We start from the raw sequence: 24397 nt of genomic DNA, 5'->3' as shown, positions 1-24397 counted from the left end.
GCCCAGAGCGGGATTAAAAGGGAGACCCTGAAGATGTGAACCTGGATGAAGTTACGCTGCTTTCTCATCTCAGTGTAAGCAGGGGTTGAGAGCTGCTAGCTAACACACCGCGCACACCTGCACGTGCGCCGACTACAAGACAGATGGGACCTACGATGCTCAGCCCTTTTCCAAGAACCTGAAGCTGTTAGAAATAAATACAAACCTGTGGCTAGGCATGGTGTTACCAGCAGTACAGAACACAGGCAGGGACCAGAGGACGAGCGAGCCATGCCCGCTCCTGCACAGGAGTGAACACTCCCATCTAGTGGCCATCAGACGCCAGGGCGTGTCAGAAGAAACTACCATGGAATGAAGCTCACTCTCGACAACAATGATCCACCAGACAATTAAATGTATTTAAGGTAATAAAATTAAGAGGTTTTTTTTTTTTTCTGTTTGCTGAAGGATACAGCTGTTGAATTGCTATTGTGGCTCCTATGTACTTCCTGTAGAGGCAGGCTCCGTTGTAACAAAGCCAACGATCTCCAGGTCTACTTGTCGCTGCGTCCACCTCACCAAACCACACGCAGCAATACGCATCAGCATTCCCAACCCTCCCCCAGAAAGACGAGAACATGGCAAAAAGCTTTTCAATTCTCATTTGCTTTATCATCTATGCTACCTCTTCTACACCTAGTTGATTTCTAATAATGTTTCACTCAACATTTTGACCTATACATTGCAGGACACCAAGGAAGCAACAAAATAAAAAAAAATAATGGAAATCTTAGTTTTAAGCCCCCTACTTTCACTATCCTTCCTTTTAATTTTTAATCCAAGCTAATTTCTTTCTTAAGTTCTTCCAGACTCTTAGCTTTGCTCTCCTTCAGCCCTCAAGTTATTTGGGACAAACAAAATGTCTATCTGCATTCGGCAATAAGTAATATCGCAATTTCCAATGCAATCCCTGAACTGTAGTTAGCGTTATACACCTTAACCTGAAAAGGTCACATCAATTAAAAATGTGAGTTACGCTCAATAGTTAGAAGCAGGACACAGTGATTTTATTTGGAGCTGTTAATCCTAGAAATATTTTCCCAGTATTTCCTGCTTCTCAGGAGCAGGCCAGGGAGATCGTGTGTCTGTGTGAAAGCTCCCATAAGTGGTGACAGAATTTGGTTACAATACTATTTCCAGTTCAAAATCGCAAGGCAACTTTACCATCATCCATTGAGGTAGGACTTGGATAAACATGGTGGGTAGCCTTTGATTTCTCTTCGGTTACTGTTCCCTGCGGGAAAGGTGAAAGAAAAGAAGAAACTGCATGAGAAACCTTCAACACATTACCCCACACTTCTCAGCTGCTTCTTTTTACCCACATCCTGTGCAACCTAGAAATATTCAAGGCTAACTTCAATGCTACTAGAAAGCCTATCACCCCTAAGATGCGTCAGAAAAAGGCAAATATTTTAAGAGACTGCTGCCAAACTACTTTGTCATCTTTGCTCTTTCATCTCAAACCCTTCCTGCTCCTAGTTCCTTTTGCCCCAATTCTCATTGTCAATTTTTTGTAAGAAAGCATCTATTACATTTTTCCACTAAGTACGCATTTTGATCCAATTTCTAAATATGGCAATGTACATACGACAAGTCTATGAGAAAATGGCTGCCTCGAATATAACATCCTTCGTATTTAAGAAAGGCTGTATGTCAAGAGACAGAATAAACACCCATTCTTTCAAAAAAGCCTCCTAAATCACAGAACAAAGGGAATTAATCAGAAACACACTAACATGATACCATTATTCGTCAAATATTCAAACACAAGAATACTTTTCCTTCTTGCTGGTTTAAGACAAATATTTTCTTGACGTATGAGAAGCAACAGATGTACTTCTCATGCCTATGTACATGCCACAAACAGGGGCACATAAAGCAATTTCTCTACATATGGCTCCAGGCCATAATTATACTCCTATTGGACCTACATCATCATGCAAAAAATTCTATGATGTAATTAGATATCTGTCACTCTGTTAAACCAGCAACACGTCACAAGCGGGGTGCCCCAGGGGTCAATACTGGGCCCAATGCTCTTTAATATTTTCATAAGCGATCCAGATGATGGGATCAAGAGTACCCTGACGAAGTGTACTGATGACACCAATCTGAGCGGGGAAGGGGACACTTTGGAAGGGAGAGCCACCCTGCAGGAAGACCTGGACAGGCTGGAAGAGTGGGCTATCAAGAACCTTAAGAAGTTTAACGAGGACAAGGGTAGGGTCTTACACCTGGGAGACCATTACCCAGGGGTGCAGCACAGGCTGGGAGCTACCTGGCTTGGGGAGCAGCTCTGCGGAAAGGGACCCAGGGGTCCTGGGGGACAACAAGCTCGATGTGAGTGAACAGTGTGCGGCTGCAGCAAAGCAAGCCAACAGGACGCTGGGTCGCATCAACGAGGGCATCGCCAGCAGAAACAACAAAGTCATTATCCTACTCGGTGCTTGTCTGGCCACACCTGGAACACTGGGTTCAGTTTTGGTCCCTACTATACAAAAAGGCTGTGGACAGGCTGGAGAGGGTCTGGAAAGGGCCACCAACATGATCAAAGGACTGGGAAGGCTCCACGTGAGGAAAGGCTGAGAGAATTGGGTTTGTTCAGCCTTAAGAAAAGAAGACTCGGGGGAGACCTTATCATCATGTTCCAGTATTTAAAGGGTGAGTACAAAGGAGATGAAGACTCCCTTTTTACAAGGAGTCACGTGGAAAAAATGAGGAGTGATGGGTACAAGTTACTCCTGGGGAGATTCTGATGGGACACAGGAGGAAAATGTTTCACAGAGAACAATCAGCCCCCGAATAATCTCCCCAGGGAAGTGGTGGATTCCCCAACACTGGACACTTTTAAGATGCAGCTGGACGTGGTGCGGGGCCATCTTGTCTAGACCGTGCTTTTGCCGAGAAAGGCTGGACCAGATGATCCTTAAGGTCCCTTCCAACCTGATATCCTATGATAAATAAATACATAACACTGCTTAGTGTGGCCAGTGCAGAAAACCGTTCCTTCCCTCACATGCAGAACCATAAGGATTCTCCCACATGCTGCTGAGACACCTCCGGTTTCCATATATGAAGAGTCATTTCCAAGGACAGCAGAAACTCACAGTCCGCAGACTCCTCTGCAGAGGACTTATGTTTTGGAACAGTTTGTATGAAAATGTTATTCAAAATTTACATTCCATAAATACTTGACAGATTTATTTAAAGGACTTCAGAGCACATGGGATTGGTTACAGCCAACAATATGGGAACAACTTATTTAGAAGACAGCATCAAAAGGAGGAAAATTAAAAAGACATGAAGATGCACTGCACTATGGTAGCAATATCTGGAGGCTACTCTGATATCAGGGGCTGAAAGGCAAGAGTTCCTACACAAACAAGAGTTCACAGAACTGGATAAAGGGAGAGGAGGTGCTCTGAGCAACACCAAAAAAGAAAGCTGGAAATTAAGAAAAATTTAAAAGGGTTCAAAGGGAAAGGAAAGCGCCCTGGCATGAATGAAGAAGCTGCAAAGTGTTTAAGGAACATTAATGGAAGTTCTCCCCTCACTTCCCATGAGCTAAAGATGCTCTTCTAGACACCCGATCTGAGCTTTGTGAATCACATCAGTATGTTTCATTTATTTCCTATGGAGCTTTAAAAAACCCAACAGACAATAGATGAACAGGCAGTCTCTCTTAGATGCCATCTTGACTGAAAACAAAGGGATGGATAACTTAACAGTAAAATAGCTTTCTGAGAGATGTAAGCAGATTGTAAGGCTTATTCCCTGCCTCTGCTAAACGGAATGTGACTGGAAGCTAAAGACATAAGAGTTCTCTACCAACAAAACACTCTTCTTGAAGCAGACAGATATAAATGCTAAATCTCACTCATTACCTGCTTTTGAGTTCCTAAATTATTATTCTGGCTCTTTTCGGAAGAACCCTCGCCATTTATAAAGAAAAGCAGAAAAAGTGTGACTACCCGAAACAGTTAACAGCACCTTCATCAGCAGAGAGAATAAACACCCTATGGACACTTCTTTTTGTACACCCAGAGATCACGGTAGCACTGTGCGGGGGCAAGAGGTGTGCAACTCCTCTGCATGGGCTGCAGTCACAGCAGCGAGGAGTTGGACATGCCAGAAGAGAGGGAGTTCCAGGTACTAGGGATGGGGTAGAGAGAAGATGACATCAACAGGTTGAAAAAAATAATAAAACCAATCATAATAGTGAGCAAGCACAGGTAAAAACACAAATACAAGATGAGAATTCAGAGGTAGGGCAAAGGAAGAAAGCCCAAAAAGCAGAATTAGGGACAACTTCTGCTTTCAGTTCTCCACATCCCTTTTGAGACAAAGTTGCCTGCTTTAAAAGTCTCTTAAATCGTTCATGCTTTGACTTCACTATAGAATTCCTTTATGAAAGGCAAATTGAATCATTAACTCTTATTTAAGCAATAGCAAGCATCCTGAATCAGCTGAGTAATTAAGAGCAACTTGTGAAAAATTACACAACTGAAATTGAGATGATGGTTCAGTATCTGGAAAAGAAGCAGTTTACTCTGGCTACAGCCATGAATTATCATAACGCGAAAGGCCAACAGACCATATAGAGTTCACTTCCAGAATATTTCTCTCAAGACAAATGAAAAGACTGTTTACATTTTTAAGAGATGAAGCTATTAATCTTGTTTAATTCACCATTTAGTATATTAAATTACAATGGCAAGATGTTGACTCTCTCAGAAACACGCTGGCTACTTAGAAAGCAAGAGACTTGTTGTTTGTGCTCTGTTCAACACAAGCAAGAAAAAAGCAAGTAAAATAAAGCAAGAGAAGGTCACGATTATTTCAGGATTAAAGCTTCCTTATACTGCCCCCATATATCTAGAATAGCTGTATTACGCACTACCTTCTTTAGTCTCAGATTTGGACAAACGGTGAACTTCTGATTTATATAAGCAGGTATTCAACACGCAATCAGCTAGGGCCTGCGGCCAACTCACCGAGACACCATAAGTACTTTTCACTTCAACAGTAATTTCAGATTTACTGTTAGAACAGAGTTATGATTCAGAGTAGTCATCCAGGTGAGGATAACTACTAATGGCGTTTTACAAATGGTGAACTTCTCGTCTTAAGTGACTTGCTGCTGCTGCCGCCTTGTGTTGTCAGATACAATCCAGATGTAACTGATACGTTAAAGTCAGACAAATACCTTACAACTGACAAAACACTCGTTTTAAGATATGCTATTTAACAGATACCTGGTGACGTTTGACAATATCCTTCAATTTATTCGCCAACTTCAATTCTATATCTGGAATGAGGTAGATGGTCGGTCTGCTCAGACAATTGTTCTGGTGGAGAGAATAAGAAGTTAAATAAGAAATTAGTAGGCCGCCTGTGACATAAATCAAAGAATTCCTATTAAGATCACCAATGCCTGAAAAAGCTCAAAAGGAACACGGCATGCTCGCTCTAGCTTCAGAAACCCCTGCGACAGCAGTATTTCCTTTGCACACCTCCCCGCCGAAGTCTACCCTGAGTTTCTTTCTGGTCTCTGCAGACCTGCGGTTATCTGTCGGAGAGGTTATCATGGATAAAGGGACAATGTAGCTGTTCTCACATTCCTGCTTGCACAACAACATCTCTAATGGAAACCATGGCTTTGATTTCCAAGAGTTTTTGACAGGCTCTGGAATACTTTGCTTGAAAGGGAATTTAAGTTCCCAGTGTGTCAGCTTCCGAATCTGAATTTGTCCTGTCACACAAGTACATTCATGTATTCCTATGATATTTGTTTTATTTTGGATTTTATTATGTACTGAAATCACCATATAATGGCAATAGTTTTTATAATAGGAGTATTGTTTCTTTTTGCTGTCCCTCCTCTTTCCATTTTTGACAAGCACCTGAAAGTTACGTCTGGGCTATATTATACACTGAGTTTGGTTTTAGAGTTGGAAAAAAAATATTCTGTTATTCACACACAGCAGTTAAAAAAAATTAGCTTCAAATTAGATTCCATAAAGCTGCTCTCTTCTGGTAGTAACTTGTTTGAAAAGGCAAGTGAGAGAGTCTAAAACGTACCCTAACCCTGAAAAAAGTCAGATTTATATTAAGCTGAAAGTCTCGGGGAAGTCAGCAACTGAATGGACACGTACAGAACTAGTTACTCAATCCTAAGGGCACTTCTTTCAAAGGAAGACGGAGACACTTGGGATGCTTCCTCCTACTGTACAAACATGCCTTTCTCGCCCTATGCATATCCGGAGAATATCAGTGAAAACATTCTGAAGTTTTTGATTAGTAACACGGAATTGTGACTAAAACGGGTGGGAGAGGGAGGGAGGAGTATGATATTCCTACAGAAGTCCGGGATGAAACTCTTCAGTGGGTCACAACTGAGGTACGTAAAAAGCCAGTGAACCCCTTCCCTTGAGCGTGTGAACACATACAGTTTTGTATATGAGTTTCTTGCCTGCACTAGTGTTTTCTCAATGTTCATGAACATCTCCACGTTTCGATCCATTCGGGATGGATTCTGCAGGTCAAACCTCCGCCTGTCAAGGAAAATTATTCAAAAATATTAAACTCAACTCTACATCATTCGATAGTTAAGAATCTTTCACATTCCACATCAAAGAAACAGTATATCATGGTAACTACTTAAGAACACTTAAAGCACAATCACAAATATTTTTGCTTCACTTGGCAGCCCTCACAAGCAAGAAAAATCACAACGAACCAAAATCAATAAAATGCAACTGATTTGTGAAATGTTTAGAAATAATGAAGGTTGACATTGTCTAACAAAACCCTGTAGCAGGGCCGTGCATTCCACTACAGTCACAAAGGATAATTAAACAGAAACATAATGAAACGCTCATGATGGTTTTCAACAACTAGATGAGAAAATTTATGAACAAACTCTCATGTTTCTCTTACTTCTAGTTGCACCATCCACCAGTCCCAGATTCTAATCCAGGAAAAACACAGCAATTCGTTTGCCTAAGATTTTCTAAACTACTTATGTATTTGAGAACAAGCCACCCCCCAGACAGCATATAGGTAGTTTGTAATCCACGTAAGGATTTTATGATCAACTCTATTGGACTCTAGGACTTTAAAGTTTGCTACTTCACTGACAAAGTAATCAAAATTCTTGAAATAACAATGCAGGTTTAAGGGTCTATCAGAAATAGGAGGGGATAACACAAAATCTGAGACCTTCTACTGGGAAGAACCACAACAGCCCCCAAAGGCATTCTGCCGCATCCACCTGAACTGTACACGTATCAGAAGTCATTGATGAATCAACAGAAATGAAGAACGTTAACGGCGATCCCCAAGAACAAGTTCAGCGCCAGCACTGCCGCACAGGCTCCGCACCACCAGCCTGGGCAAACAGTGCTGTAGGAGCCTCCAGAACAGATTTGGGTCTGACCCGTAACAATTCAGCCTTTTCCAAAGCACGATAGCACGTTTAGATAATCAGGTTGTTGACGCTCAGATGTACAACACTGCCTGGGGCAATTCTGCACAGCCCAAGTTTTGAAAAAAGCTGTTGCTGGAGTCTGAAAATGCTCTTAACTGGGGGCTGAGCTGGTGTTCAGGAGTGGCAATACCGGCAGAAGGGATTTCACTGTGTAAAATAAATAGTACCCTGTACATTTAACACAGTGAGAAAGCGGTGCGTATAACTACCATGCAGTGACTGATATGCTTTAAGTTAACACCCCGACTTAAAATACAGTAATTTATTCCAGCGCCCATAACTAATGACAGTTTCTTTTAAACACATCCTTGTTTCCAGTAACACAACAAATCAATTTTTAAAGTTTATAAATATACAATGAAGGTAAACCAAAGCAAGATTGATTTTCAGTCACAAAACCCATTACCACACAACCATGGCATCACATCAATATTACACTACTAAATTAAACAAAGACACTTCAGTGGTTTTCTCCACTTGAGGCTCTCTAGCATCTTCAGAAAGAAGTTGCCCGTGCCCATGGTACTGCCTAAATACGCTGTAGTGCTGAGCAGGACTAGAAACATTTGCTATCAGGGAGTGAGTTTCTATCCTAAAGCAGCATTATGGACTCCTCCGCTCACACTAAGGACCTGGCAAACAATTTAAAGATAATAACCTGGTATATTTATTAGAATCATCTTTCAATTGGAAAGTATGACCTCTTTAAATAGCGTTATGCATATTGAAAGGTTTACGCTGACTTCTAGAAGTAGGGCCAGTCATCAACAAGTCTCAGTTCACTGCATAATGATAAAGTATTTTACACCCATAATACACAGGATTTTAAGAGCCAAGATCAAGCCACTTCTCCAGTATTTACCCACTGACAGCTTCACAGTCGGTATTCAAAATATCTGCTTCTCCAATATAGTAGCTTCAAGGAAGCAAAAGATGACAAATGCCAAATAAACTAACCCAGTTTCCTAGACACCTAAAGTCTGCAGTACCTATGAAACAAAGATACTTAAGGCATTTGAGTCTGACTAAAATTTTTACATTTGGTTGCCTCAAATCTGCATTACTTATTCAATGAATGCTATCCACGGCCCCAAATTTTTGCCTGCTTTTGAAACCCATACCTTAAGAGAAGCATGTCAATATGTTAAGAAACAGCACTTTTTTTTTTAGTTGCCCATTTCAATAAAATAGTGGTATTAATTCTTCCTGTCCTTCGTGTAACTGATACCCTCTGACAGGTTTTAGCAAACAACTACTTGGATTGCAGTGATAGACAAGGTATGTCCAGCTGCACTGGATAAGTGCATTTTTCAGACATACCTATTATGACGAGGAAAGGTACTTCTCCTATAAGACAGATCATTCACAAACAGGTTAAGCAAGAGCGACAATGCATACCATTAAAAATAAAAAAATATCATATTTCAGGCAAAACACCACATATTATTTGGTTGAGTCAGTGAAGGGTACATTCCAAGCTCTAAGTCTGATCCTCAGAGTTAAATCCAAGTATTACTTCCCTCTACATCCCACATGCACAAACACAAGACACTACCCACTAGTTTTGAGGAATCAGCAAGAGAGTGAGAAGAGAGGAGGCAATCGCATATCTGAGTTTTGTTGACAAATTTCAATGACTGAAAATGAAATTTGTTTGGAAAAAAATTGAATGTTTAAGTATCCATGAAGTAGGAGCCATTTAACTCCTTTATCTCAAGGCAAAGAGGTAGCAAGACACTCCTGAAAGAACCACCACACAAACATGTATGATTCTATGATTCTGCGTATCGTGTCCCGGGTGTTGGCAATGCTGGAGTAGGAAAAAACTTGACAGCAGCTTACTCATACCAGCTTTCCGATATATCCACCTCAGATACCCATTTAGCTGATATGAGCATAAACAACTCCTAAAAACAACCAACCACACTAAAACAACTTTATTTTTGCCTTTTAGTTTGCTCTGGTGGGTAACAGAAACATGATCAATCCCAGGAACGCTGTTACAGGTCTGCACTACATCAGACCAGAAACTATTTAAATTCATGTACAGGAACAATCTCCACTTACTTTTACCTACCCATTTTTCATCCTCAGGTTTTTCCCAATGTTGTCAAACATAGTAATTCTTGCTACTGCTGTCTTGGAAAGAGGACTGTAACTTAGAAACAGGTCAAAACACTACTGGGATGTCACACGAATAGTTTTAATACTAGCGCCAACAGCTCCATGGGCAGTGCTTCTAACTACTCACACTACTCCCCATGTAAGGAGGTTGATAAGCAAAGGAAAACTGAGCATTTATTAGCATCTACGCAATGCCGCACGTTCTCCCAATTATAACTAAACCCTATACTCAATACAGTAACAAAGATTTACATCTTACAGATAGGAAACGATGATTCTAAGATACTTGTTACTTTGCTCAGTCACACAGCAAATAAATGGCAAAAAAAAAAAAGCCTCAAGCTTGTAATTAACTCCCAACCTACAGGCTCAGGACCTTAAAGTTGGACAATTCATCTTTACATTTAGAAGTGTGGGGTGTGTCTTAAAAAAGCTACCATCAGCAAAACAGGAAAAAAAATTCCTCTTCCCATCTCCAACTCCCTTGCCTACCTAATTCTCCAGAAAGTATTAAACTTTAAGTTTGCATAGGCATTTCATGTGCTTAATTTCATGCAAAAGGTGTATAAATTGAATTAAAAACTTACCAGCCCTGTTCATTCTTATATTTGTAAGCAGCACCAAGAATGTGACATAATGTACCTCCAGCTTTGAAATCCATGAAGCACTTTGCCTAGAACCAGAAAGAAAAGTGAAAACACAATGACATTGACATTTATGTAATTATTTTAAATGAATACATACTTGTAAGTTGAGTTTTAGGCATCTAACTTATCAAATGCATAGTTTAATTGATCACTTTTGGAGTTCTACGTCCTCCTTTAAGGATGTTCTGAGAACATTAAATGCATTTGGTTTAAGAAAAACTCTTCATGTTTGCAAGCAGAACCTGATATATCTGAAAGCTCCGAGTCCTTACTTATGTGAGTAGCTTGCAGAAAATTCCTTGCATTGGTGTAAAACAGAAATCAGAACTGCTCTTTGAGTATCCATTTCACAGTAAATTAAACCTAAAATCATAGCTGCCAGTTAAGCAGCTCTTCAGCTGTATTAAGCAGACTAAACCAAATCATTACAAATGAGCATCTAAAACCCGGGCTCCATATTCACTATGGCTCCTAAAGCTCTCCATTCATGTCCCTCTTCCATCACAGCAAAAGGTTGTTCGTCAAGATCTGAAAAGGTCACTGTGCACATCTGCCCTAAAATCCTAAATCCAACTCATTTCTTCACTACTCATTTTAGCAGAGTACAGCTGAGTCACATATTTGTAAACCAGTACTTTGAATTCAAGAACTGAAATTCCAACAGGAGCATGAGGAGACCAAAAAACTCCAGAGTCCCACCAGGTCCCTTCTCTAAAAGGTTACTAAAAACGCAGAACTGTTTCCTACACAGAAAGGTACAGTTTTCTGATAAATTTTAGTTTGGAATCATCTTTGCTCTTTTACTAATCTCTCTGGTCAGGATGTTCGTATGTGTTCAGGAAAAGTAAGCTACTGTCAAAGTATGATTCACAAAGCAGAATTTGGGGAGTTGTTTAATGGCTGGGCTCCGGTTACCAGCAGCTTTCAAGCTGCCTTCTGCTGGAACCAGAGACAGCACAGGGCTGGAGACACCACACAGACACAACAGCCTTCCTAGTGGTTCTTTTACATCAGGGCTATTTCTGATCTACCTTCTCTCTTGCTTTTTACAACAGAACAGGTCATTTTATTTAAAGTCCGTTATGTTATACATCAGGAGTATTTCCTAACACAGAACAAACACCAAATTCCAGGCAGCCTTAGCATTACTGACAAGCATTTTAAATTCACTCCGCAGCCAGGCAGCTGAAATGGTAGCACGGGATCTAAATGGAACGTGGCCTTCCTTGGCTCTAGAGCTGCTAATGGCAAGCACAGCAGTTCTGCGAGATATCAAATACACCAATGTCCAAGAACAACATAAAAAAGATCCTTCGTAAGCATTCAACAAGAACAGAACTGCTCCTGGTCTACTATCTGTGTAGAGCCCTACTGTGCAGAGAGATAACAAAGAGAGCTCAAAGCTGCTGTAGGGGTACTTGCCAGTTTATGAGCCATGTGCATTTCAGTACTGGTCTCGGCAAACTAAAGTCCTCTATGGATGGTGCAGCCTCTGATCAGAAGCTTGAATTAAAACAAAATGTTTTAACACGCTGAATGATTTTACTGCTAAGACTTGGCTCTGAGAATACAAGCGTTGGTTTACAAACATGCAAGCAAACACTAGCTGCTCGAAAAAGAAAAGTAGATGTCAACACGAAGCCAGAAGATCCATTGTAAAGAATATTTTTGCAGTACCAGCATGCAAGTTGCTGTTACTTATCTTCAGCTGCCATACACATGGTCATCCAGAATGGACCTTTCCCTTTTGGCTGACATGCCGACGTAGGAGGCAACTGAATGAAATCGCCGCAGCAAAGCCCGCCTCACCTGCACTTGGGGAAACTGCTGATCCCACTGTTGTACTCAACGGTCACTACTTCAAGTTTAGGGGGCTGCTGCTGCAGCTTTGCCTTCATCAAGCTGCCTGTCAGTAGCCCACATTAAATCTCTCAATTAAAAGATCAGACCTCTCTGCATTAGCAGGGCGATGCTGGAAGGCAGTCCTGTGGCCTGGCACAGGGCTCACCGAGCCCGGAGTCCCCAGCAGCAGAAGCAACCACAGCCGCTTTAGATGCGAAGAAGAAATTCTTTGCTGTGCAGGCGGTGAGCCCCTGGCGCAGGTTGCCCCGAGAAGCTGTGGCTGCCCCATCCCTGGAGGTGGTCAAGGCCAGGTTGGACGGGGCTTGGAGCAACCTGGGCTGGTGGGAGGTGTCCCTGCCCATAGTGGTGGTGGTGGGGAACTAGATGGTCTTTAAGGTCCGTTCCAACCTAAACCATTCTAGGATTCCATGATGATTCTATGACTCCGGCAAGTTAGGATTTTACTACCACACACAGGAAGCTCAGCCAATACTTAACCATGAAAAACAGTATACAAATCTTCATAGACATAAGTCATATTTTTAAAGTGTCAGCAGACTCTAGCGAGACCCTCTTATTAAACTGTGGTCGTTGCTACTAGCATAAAAGGAAATTGCTTTTAACAATTAGCCAAAACCTGTTCCGCAGAAGAGATGCAGTTGTCAATAAACCAGATTGCCTTCAACATTTTTACGCAACAAAATCCATCATAAAAAGGCAATTAAGATCTACCAGCCTCACAATTAGCCTTTATTTGAAAAATGCAAAACTGCCTTTAAGAGCTTTTTCTTTTTTTGAGCATCAGTAGGGTTAGACCTTACGCATTTAAAAGCAATAATCAGAAGGCATGTACAGAACTCAAGCTGCAACAGTCCTTCATTTACTCTAGATCTATTCACAGACCCTGTACTGTACAGTAACCTTGCCAAGAAGGGGAGACTAAACACAGAATGAACAACCCTCTCTCATGCGCAAGGTCTATCGCATCCACTCAAAGCACTAAATAAAACGTCTGAACTTTATTTCAACAGATGTAGTCTGTAGTGATTTAGATGCAGCTCAGGTCAGAGCAGTTTACCTCCAATAGTGACGGAAGAGACCAGCTTCCCTCTGTCACTGACCATTCCGGCGTTGAAGGGCAGGCGCTTCAGAGCACGACTGCGAGGTACACTGCCTAGTACTTGGAAAATAAATCTAAAGGCTCTAATGTGAACTGGAAGGACAACCTCGGTTTGACATGTTCTCATCAGCAAGTGCTCCTGGTGAGCCAAGTCCCTGTGTTTTACAACCACTGCAGTTCTCAAGACCAACACAATCTCCAGTGAACTGCACTGATGAGGGCAACACTGCAGTGTATATTCATGGAGAACAGCATCACGCAAGGAACGGACTGTTAACAGCAGCCTTTAGTGATGGCGGTTGTGAGCAGCAGTCACAAACTGAGGATGTCTGCAGTCATCTGCAGGTACACAGCACTCAAAGTTTTGAGGGTTCAGGGGTTGTTTCTGTCACACAAGCATGACCTCCTCCTCTGTAGCTTCCCTTGCCAGGAACATGGTGATACTGAACAGTCAGTACGATAACCACAAACTTTTAACCTCTTTTAGCTTCCTTCAGTTGCTTTTCTGTGGAAGTCTGCAGTACCTTTGCAATACATTTTTGGAGATTGGCAATGTCACCGGAGACATCCCTTCGCCCCACCTCTCTTCCCAAGCCAGACAGAGTCCTGTAAAACCAAACCACTCTGCATGTCTTCAGAGTGGTAGAATAACAAAACCTCCTTAGCAGTCTAAACTAGTATCTTAAATTGCATGTCCAAAAAAGTGACAGCTAACCTCCTCTTCAGAGTACATATTGCATTTTCTCATAAAAACAATATAAAGGAAGATGTACTGATGAGTTGTCTTCTGTCGGAAGTAATTGAGAGCAGAGAGATCAAACTGCTGTAAACTTAAGCTGAGCAAATTTGATCAGTTTAGACCTTCGAAACAGCAAGAACAATTAAAAACAGGAACAACATATTTACAATGCCACTTAAATCTTTACTACCTATTTTTAAGATAAGACAAATTGATTTAAACCTTGAGAGCATTCAAATGGTTTATCAACTTGTTGAATACAGGTACAGTTTTATGGTCTACAATGCCATATCAAAATAAAGCACCACAACGTTCACCTCTGTCTCCCAAGCCTTCCATAACCAGTGAGGAATCAGGTGATCAGAATGGAAGAGATGGTGAGCTACATCTTAATGACATCTTGTGGGGTGTCTGTGTGCATGCCTAAGCACCAAGAGATTCACCCAGTAAGTCAGTCTGAAAACCCCTCTTCTGGAGAAAACACACACAAATTCACACTCCTCACCAAAAGAAGTTACATAAGCAAAATGTCTGGGGAAAAAAAAAATCACCATAAAATAATAAAAGATACTATTCTGTAAGTGGTGGACCAAAGAAGATAGGAGTACTTTCAATAGTTTTCTGAACAACTTCCGTTTATGATACTGCAATTGGTTATAAATATTTCCAACGCAGTACATACACCTAAACAGAACCCTAGATGACATGACCGTAGGTTCCCAAGAAGCATTCTGCAGCAAAGACACGCACAGACCTTCCTGCTCGTGTCCACAACGCTTATGACAGTTGCCTTGTCCCACAAAACCTACCCTAAATCGGCGAACTGGGTGCTAGATACCACGCTGCAGCCCTTGCCCTTCACAGCTGAAATCCCTTTGTTCCTCTGTCCTTACCGTCTGCTGCATCCCTCTTCCCTCTATCAGCTATTTAGACCTCACGCGTGCTCGGACAAGGTTCTCTTGGTGGTAGGAAGCGTTCCAAGCACAGTGGGACTGATCTCTGAACATGATCACTGGGGTACTACTGCTAAAGATGTGCCAAGTTTGAACTTTAAATAAGCAACCCTTAAAATGCTGATATTGTTTCTGTATACCAATATCCCGAGTGACTGGAAAACCATCCTGCGCTAATTAGGTAACTGCGTGCTACTAATGAACATGGTAAACCCATTTTTCAGCACTGACAGCATTACAAGTTTGGTGTTTGATGCTTAATCACCAGAAACTTGTTTGTTTTGAAAAGTGCATGTTATTCAGTCAGTTTAGGATGCATACGTCCAAACAGATTTGACTTAAGATTTACAAGTTTACCTATAGTTTTACTAGAAATTAAAACCTTTCCACAGTATTCAAGAAATCACTTCCAAATGTATAGAAAATCAGATGTATTACATTGGAAATGTGCTGTGAAGGAGGACTGTGCTATTTCACCCTTTCCAGAGGATGCATCAACAAAAGCCTCAGACTAAGCACAGCTCTCCCAAGCCCCTGGAAGTGCGCCAGCAGCACTGATACTGGAGGAAGAACAAAATACGCTGTTGTAATAGCAGCGGGTTAACCCCAATACTCACAGGAAGCTTTGTGAAGGCAGGATTGGTGACATGTTTTCCAAAGGCATCTTCCTGGAATTGCAGCAGCTGCACCACCAGCCCAGCCAGTGTTTTATTGGTAGGAGCATCTGCTTGAACATACTGAAAGACAAAAACCACACGCTTACTTGGGACAGAGGATAATAAAGCATGAAGATGGGTTTACTAATTCCCAGACCACTTTATCAGTTGTAGAGTACAGTGTAAGATTTAAGGATCACCGTGTGGCTGGGGGGGTGTGTGCAGACAAGGAACATCAGGCACAAACATTTTTCCAGATTTACTCTTAAAATACAGCACAAATCTGTGCATCATCACCAGTTCATCACGGCTGCTGGTGTTCTACAGATAGAGATTAACTACTTCAATCTGATTTGTAGTTCCTAATAAAGGAACAGCCTAATTCTGGCCCACACATACACAAAGCTTTCTACAGCAACTTTACAAGCTCCTTCTGTAACCAACCACTACACGTTAATCCTAGGAGCATCCATTTGCTACTACATAGGACGTCACGTACAAACAGAAAAACAGATCCGGACAACTACATTTGCAATGCTTTGCGACAATCTAAGCATTTCCCAAGGTTATACTTGTAATAAAATGCATATATGTAAAAGGAGAAATCACAGCATGGAATATAAAAAAAGTCCCACAGCTGCCAAGTATTCATTACTCCTAATATTACAGTATTCACTTACTGGATGTAATCTCCTCACCGCGCCAGAAGACGACTTCTAGGAGTAGAACATTACTTCTTCATGTTACTCTATATACTCCATATTCTACACTAGCGACCCTGCAGTCATTTACCTGGGCAACACTACAAATCACAAGGCCTTTGCTCTTCCCTCAAATCAGATTCTACTAAAGCCCCTTAAAAAGACTGAGAGCCAGAATCTTCAAAAGTTTAAAGTGATGGTGTTAAACAGCAGTCAAATCTGAGCTTTCCAAAGCACCATCTACATAGCAAAAGACACAACACTGACTTTTCCATGATAGTTTTATAGTATCTGACTACCACCAGACACAAGTTCCTTTGGCAGTTGTTAAGAGGCAGATAAACATAGCCCAGAAATTAAAGCTTAGCAACACAAACACCTGTAAGAGTCCCCAGTGCCCTGCCCAGTGTATAAAACCTAATCTAGAAACATGAGCCTATAAAAAAACAGAAGGTTAAATTTCCAAAGCTGCATTTTTTTAGCCCTCCTCCCTCTCCCCATGAAAGGCAGGCAACTGTGACAATTTTATCCAATTAATAACTCCTATCAATTCACATCAGTTACCACAGTGACACAAAGCAGCAGTAACAGTCAGTCTTTATTGCTGTTAGAATCCAGTTGAAGATGAAGACTTTTGCTCTCAGGCTTTTTAAAAACCTCTACACCCTCATGCTCCTCTCTGCTAGCAACTATTTTCTTTGTCATTTTTGGACTAGCTGCTCTGGGTGCTGCAGCTGAATTCACCAGAGCAGTTTAATGCAATCTTTTGTTGGAATTACTGATCTTGGAGAGGACAGCAAAAGGGAGCACATGACTCACTCAGATGCCCCAGTTAATCCAGCATCTTCACTGAAAACCCCATCCCAGCCTCGGCATTAGCTGACCAGGTGCTGCAGCTCAGCGGGAAGCGTGCCCTTCTCCTGCCTGTGTTAGGGCTGGTGAAAATCTCCAGCAGGGAGGCACAGAATAATACTCAAACCCCTATTGCTAAATTTCCCAGAACCCTTTTTATCAGTGTCCTACGGGCTGCTAAACCAAGAAGGATGATTACTAAAATGCATATAGTGTTGCGTATTTTTATAGCTGTTAATAGCAGATTTATCTTGTATTTTTTTTTGTACAGTTTAAAAATAAGTGACCATCAGTCACACACAGGGGTGTGCACAGATGCGGTGTATCACAGCTGATAGCACTAAAGCTCCCATCATTTTGCATGTTCCACCTTTGCACCAACACCTTATGAAAGTCTGAATAAAACTCCGAGCTTTTAGCTCAGCTATGCCCACTATAACGCAAGCAAACAAATGTCAACTTTGTTCTGCAGGCAAAACAGGTATCTGCTAAACTACAGATTTAGGATTTGCACAAACGTGAAAACAAAAAAGCAGAGCAGATCAAGTGCCAGACTTCATATTAAATAATCCCATTTCTATTACCAAGACAGCTTTGGTCTTGAACGCATTTACATGCCACACATGTTAAACACATTCAAACAGCAAAGCCACTGGTTCCAGTTTAAGCCCAGCTACTCAAGACTGTCGGCCCACCCAGTTGTAGCACTTTGTCTAAATACATACCTAGATCGACAGTTACAATTTTTTTCCGCAGTAAAGCACTGTACGTTGTAGTAGTACACCTTTAGTTTTGCATGGGAGGCACAATCCAGGAAGATGATAAAATGCAAAAGTAGCTTTTGTGTATCTTCTCTGAAGCTACACAGTCTTCATTCTGGCAACGCTGACCACAGGAAAACCCTCATAACCATTAGAACTCATTTAATGGGAAAAAGCCTCTGTACTGCTATTTTGCTTTTTTGTACAGATTAAAAGTCTTAAAGCTTTTTGCACCAAGTTTAGCACAATATTTAAAATTAATAAAGCACCAAAAAATGCATAAAATCCAACAAGACAAAGTATTGATGGCTCCTAGTAACAGTGAAATAGAAGTATAAAGCAATTCCGTACTTACAGTCATCATTTAAAACAAAAAACAATCACCGATCCAAAAACTTGTATTTTTGCTAATCCACCTCTCAACCCATACAGTCAACTTACACTCACAGCTTCTTTGGGGCACCGAGAACAAAACTGCCTCCAGCATAACCCTCGAGCTAAGATTCTCCCAACTTCTAGTTTGAGGATCAAATAAACCGTGGGAAGATAATTCATGAAAAAAATACCCAGCGAAGGAACTTATTCTTCTCACAAACAGGCCAACAAAAAAAGAAAATTAAAATCAAAAAGGAAATAGGCAAAATTTAGGGTTTTCTAGTAGGGTTTCTTCAGCACTCCTAAACAAGAGTCGCCGAGATGTAAATACACAATAACCTGGAGCACCCAGCGCTGCAACCTCAGCAAAAAAATGAATACAGAAGAGGTGGTGTTCTTGTGTTGACTTACTGCATCTTTTTTAAATGTTGTCCTTCAGGAAAAAAACCCAAAACATTTACATGAGAATACAGAATCACAGAATCATCTGGGTTGGAAGGGACCTTTAAAATCCTCGAGTCCAGCACTGCCAAGCCCACCACTAACCCACGTCCCTCAGCACCACGGCTACGTGGCTTTTAAATGCCCCCAGGGATGGCGACTCCACCACTGCCCTGGGCAGCCTCTGCCAGTGCTTCACAACCCTTCCCAGGAAGAAGTTTTTCCTCATATCCAACCTAAACCTCCCCTGGCGCAACTTGGAGTTGTTTCCTCTTGTCCCATCGCCTGTCCCTTGGGAGAAGAGACCACCAGCCCCCTCACTACCCCCTCCTTTCAGGGAGGTGTAGAGAGCGAGAAGGTCTTCCCTCAGCCTCCTCCTCTCCAGGCTGAACACCCCCAGGGCCCTCAGCCGCCCCTTGCAGGACGTGTGCTCCTGACCCCTCACCAGCTCCGTTGCCCTTCTCTGGACACGCTCCAGCATATATACCTGGGAAAGCACATTAGACGTGAAATTTTTCAAGCACTTATTCCTTTACTTGCAGATCCCATTTTTACCTTTTGCAGGAGGCACTGACAGCTGGAAGCTATGAGAAAGGCAGATAACATCAAGAACCCCTGATTCTATTCTACATTACCACTTTTCTTGCAATTTTTTTTATACAGGGAAGTCACTTCTTTGCCTGGCATACCCCCTAAACAATAAGGGAAAAAAAAAAAAACTTCAAAAGGAAACACAAAAGACTCCTCTCATACATTTATGCACACTAACCAGGAACACAAATTGATCTTTAAATCAGCAAAATCAGTAAGATGATCTCCTGATCGATACGCAGTGGGTTTGAGGGGACCACAGAGGACTGGAGTCACAACATATCTGCAAGTTTGCCACTAGTACCCACAGCAGACAGAAGCAGAAAGTGATTCTGCAGCAAATAAAGGTTTTTAAACAGCAAATTCCAGAAGACAGAAATGATGCCCTGTTCCTAGACACACAGCTTTGGCCTAAGAGGATTTTGTTCAAGTGCTGAAATACCAAAGCTCCATTGACACAGCAAAGATTGTTCTCACATTTCAACGCCAATTAGAAATACAAAAACACCCACGTATCCTTAAGCAGAAAACACGTACGGTCAGAAGTCTTTCAGTAAAACTCAAATCATTCAAGGATAGAGAGTAACCACAAGCAGAGGAAATCTCTTCACCAGCAAGATTTGCCATTGCAGCTGCACTGGAAAGCCTTTGTCATGGGCGTAAGATTCATATTGCCAGTTCTGATGTGGTTACTGACCTCAAATAACCACGTCATGGCTCTGTGTTGTAGCCCTGGTGGACAAAATCCTTTCCTTCCCCCAAAACAAAGAACATTTCAGCTGAGATCACTAAATAACAGGGAAACCGACATTAAAATACTTTGATTTAGGTTAACACCCTTGTTCCTTTTTTTAAAGGCGAGAACACAAAAGAGCTGCAAACACAGAGAAAAATCCTCCCTCAGATTAAATCAAAGTCAGTCACTGAAGAAATACTTGATAAGGTTAGCACCGACACGAGAAGTCAGAGCCAGCCGAAAGATAACTACAAATCCTCTAAATTCAGCTGCTGGCTGGCGGTGAACAAGCAGGTGGTCTCCAAACAGACATCTTCGGGCACAACAACTGCCATTTCACAACAGCTGCCAAGAAGCGGCGCGTCCCTCCTTGCTGTCGGGCTGAGGCTTATTAATAGAAGGGCATAAAGGGATCCCACGCTGCTGCCCGTCCTCACCATCCTGCGGTAAAACAGGCGTGCTCCACCGGCATCAGTCCAGCACCGCACCCCATTAACGCACAAAGAAAACTTATTATTCTACACTTGATTCTCATGCAAGCGAGTCCCAGATACTCGACAAACCACCCAGACTTCCAAGTGATGATACCTCATACTCTGCGCCGTTCAGCGTCTACACGGACAGCCCATGCCGTTTTCTCCTCTAACTCACTCTTTAAGGCAACACTCCACTTGTCCTTTAAAAACCAAACCAAACCCCTCCCTTCTCTGCTTCCCCCAAAAATCAGTTTCCCAGCGTTTTGTCTCAGAGGGGCAGGGCACAGCTTTCGGAGCCACCGAGTAGCTCAAGCTGCTAAAGGCCAATATATTGAACGGGACACGATGAACACGCTGAGAACGGTCCTTAGGAACTCCAGCTATAAGGCCAAGGTTAGTTTCCGCATCCTTCAGAACACGCATGCAAAAAAAACCCACCCCAAACTATCTCAGGAAGATATTTTAAATACAAGAAATAACTCCAATAAAGCCATTTTAACACGAGCAATTTGTTGCTTAATGTCAAAGAAACTACCTAAATAACACAGTATTAGAGATCACTGAGAATTAATATAGTAAAAAGTAAGTTGCCCAGTTTACTTCTGAACTATACATTTCTACTTACAGTGGACGCCTTGATGTCACCAGCATTAGTCCACTCAAATGCTATGAACGCCTGTCAGATCCCCCAGGCCTTAAAAACCGCAGCACAAACCCGTTTCCAACTCACGGGGAAGAAAGGCTCAAACATCCGCACTGCGCTCCAAGACCTGGGACGAAGCGGGGGACCTCCTGCAACTCTCAGTGCAGAGAAAGAGCGCAAGGTGACTTCCCGACATCTCACACACACAAAAATAGGGAGCGGGAGGAAGTTTGGAAGCAACAATTTTGTTTTCTGTCGTGATGTTTGTTGTCACTAACGGCCCCCTCACTGTTCCTTCCATCTTTATAGGGTGCCTCCACCCAACCAACGGAGCCTCCCCGACGCCAGCTCCCAGCGCACACCGCCCTTCTGCACGGCCAGGGAAGGGCCCTTCCTCACCGCCAGCACTTTAGCCAAGAAACAGGATCAGAAGGTTTGTCTCAGGAAAACAGTACAGCACAGCAACGCAGGGTTACAAAACCCCCATCGCTACCCAACAGATTTTATCATCAAAAGATCTGACAGAGATAGACCACGCTGTCTAGGCAGCACACTCCCCCTGTTAATGAGAGTTTTCCAATATCCAGCACGAGTTTTCCAAAAGCTATTAAAACCTCCTACCTTTTTATAGTTACACTCTAGAGACATGGACAACTCTCCAATATTTGAAGACTTGTCTAATCTAGAGACAAGGACGACAAGATTTATAATTGCAATTCTCTAACTCTCTCCTTGTCCATCGTGACTTTTAGATCCTTGACCAAGCTCACTCCTACTCTCGGGATTCTCTCTGGCTGCTCCCCAACATCCCCGGAGCTCCCAGAGGGAGGGACACAACACCTACTACAGCTGACGGCTTCATCACTGCCGAGCTGTACACACATCCATTTTTAGGAGCACAAACTGGACAGAAGTCAGCTATAATCACCATGGCCTTTTCTGAAAGAAGTCACGTACCTACAGCAAAGCTCCCACATGAATTACAGGAAGCAAAATTAAGAATGAAGTATCCACTGTATAAAGAAATAACGCAAGATGAACCAGAGTCCATTTACCACACATTAAAAAGGAATGAGCACTTCCATTTAGAGTATTAAGGATACATCTTTAAATGCCAGTAGTAAGTATCAGCTTCTTTGTTTCCCAAAGCAAAACTTATAATTTTTTTAAAAGCACTTTGCACAGCAGTCTTCTGAAATTCACTTGCCCAGTAAAGATTTCTTCTTAGCCCAATTTTAACTACCTTCGAGAGTTTAAGTAGTAAATGGAAGCATCTAATCTTTATAAGCAGTAATACTGATAAGTGTAAACCAATTATAATAAAGGAGTTTTGCTTTGGCGTATAAAATGAAAGCTCCCATCCTGAACTACAGATAAGAGGCCCTGCCAGGCTAGTACGGGGAGAACCAGCTTGCCTAGATAGTTTTGGCTCACAACAGCACAGGACAATAACCGTTAATGCTTTTAATAACAGGACTTGCTCTTCTGCAAAATGGCAGGTACTAGTTCAAAATTATTTCAGAAGTTTATTGTGTTCTTGTGGATATTTGGTTATGAAAACGAAACAAAAGAACGCTCCAGCCCAGAAGCATAGAAACAGCAGAGAAGCACAATAAAAACAAAGAAAAACTAAATATATACTTTGACGTTACAATTCCCTTATCAACATAAATAGCTGGAGCTGCTCGCTCAAACTACCGCCTCCCCCTCATCGTGCCGATTCGACCGTATGTGGCTGCGCTGGAAGAAGCTATGTGGAAGGACCGGTAAAACACACCTCTGAACATGCTCTGCTTTTTAACCCAGATCAGTTCAGATGCCCATTTCACTACACCACCACAAAAATAATCACAGTATGGCACCTGCAGAGCCACGGGCAAACCTGGCTGTGGGTTACAGACACCAGACCTACCCAAGAGCAGGGGGACGGAACGCAAATCTCAGGACGACAGAGAGACTAAGGCACCTTGGGCAGCATCTCCCCTTGGCCAGCTAAGGCTCTTCTGAGGATTGCTACAAAGCTGTCTAGACGGATTTGTCTTCTGGAAAGTTCATCTCAGGTGATTTTTCAAGGCTTAAGTATTGAAAGAAAGTTACAAAGTCATCGTTGTAGGAAAAAACCCTCGAAGAGAAAAGCAAAGAGACAGAGAACACGCCATCTGAAAGAGGAAGGGGACGACAAAGGTAACACACAGCAAGCAACGGCGCTACCCGAGAGTGAACTTGCCCCAAGTACAAGCAATGCGCACGGAGCTGGAACAATTCGCTTAAACACGGTTTTAAGCACCACAAACGGCTTCCTTTTTTTCCTTTTTTTTTTTTCCCCCCCAACACCCCGACACCCCCAGGGCGCGGTTTAAGTAAAAACCCGTATAAAACCCTGCCAAGCCCAGGCCGGGACTTGCCCGCACAGGAGAACTTCCCGCTGCGGCTTCGCCCGGCTGCAAAGGGGGTCGGGGGGGCACCGGCGGCTCTGAGGGGAGCTGGCCCAGGCCTCCCCCACACCCCCCCACCGGGTCCCCTCAGGAGGGCCCGGGCGCGGCGGGCAGGCCGCGGCTGACAAAGGCCGGCGGTACCGGGCCGCCCCCGCGGGAAGGGACCGTGAGGGACCGTTAAACTCCCGCCCCGCCGCCTTCCTCCGTTCCCCGTCCCCGGTCGCCGCGCCCCCGCCGGGCCCGCACCTTCTTGTAGTGCTTCCCCAGCCAGACGCGGACCGAGTCGAGCTGGGACACCGTCTCCGGGCTCTCCCAAAACTTCCCCGTCGGGCCGCCGTCCTTCCGCCTCGACACCGACAGAGCGGCGCAGCCCGCGCCTCCGCTCACCGCCACAGCCCCCGCCGCTGCTGCCCCGGCGGCGCCAGGCCCGGTCCCACCGCCCGCCGCCGCCGCCACCGCCGCCGCCATTGTTACCCTCGCCGAGCGCCGCCACCGCGGCCCTGCACCTCCCACCCGCCTCACGCCGCGCATGCGTCGAGCGGCTCCGCCCCCCCGGGCATGCTCGGGAACTGCCTCCCCCCTCCTCCCCGCCCCGCCTCGGTCCCGCCCCGCCGCCGCCGCGCGCGCGCCGGCCCGGTGTGCTCCCGCTTCCCCGCCCCCTCCCACGGTGCTGCCCCCCGCCCTTCCCGCCGCCGTCCGCGCGCCGCCGCCCTCAGCGCCTGCGCCCCGCCGCCCCTCCCCCACGCAGCCCCGCCGCCATCTTGGCGCATGCGCCCA

The 24397-nt window shown here is 43.4% G+C and overlaps 1 protein-coding gene across 2 annotated transcripts in view; it reads right to left on the bottom strand.

Annotated features, from left to right (window-relative positions):
- The window catches only part of SMARCC1 (SWI/SNF related BAF chromatin remodeling complex subunit C1), a gene marked incomplete at its 5' end in the record, with an annotated part of 98160 nt that extends 74009 nt beyond the window's left edge, over positions 1 to 24151 (bottom strand). The window contains 6 exons of one of the 2 annotated variants that reach the window (XM_082499285.1): positions 1204 to 1273; positions 5295 to 5387; positions 6512 to 6593; positions 10240 to 10325; positions 15571 to 15690; positions 23867 to 24151. In XM_082499285.1, the coding sequence (XP_082355411.1) occupies positions 1204 to 1273; positions 5295 to 5387; positions 6512 to 6593; positions 10240 to 10325; positions 15571 to 15690; positions 23867 to 24151 (736 nt within the window). The remainder of the gene's footprint in view (positions 1 to 1203; positions 1274 to 5294; positions 5388 to 6511; positions 6594 to 10239; positions 10326 to 15570; positions 15691 to 23866) is intronic. The other variant, XM_082499286.1, reaches the window with a different exon arrangement.
- Positions 24152 to 24397: the final 246 nt, after the last annotated feature.

This window comes from Vanellus vanellus (genome assembly GCF_965231255.1).
Source record: "Vanellus vanellus genome assembly, chromosome: 2".
NCBI lineage: Eukaryota > Metazoa > Chordata > Aves > Charadriiformes > Charadriidae > Vanellus > Vanellus vanellus.
This window is presented reverse-complemented; position numbering and strand designations above follow the sequence as displayed.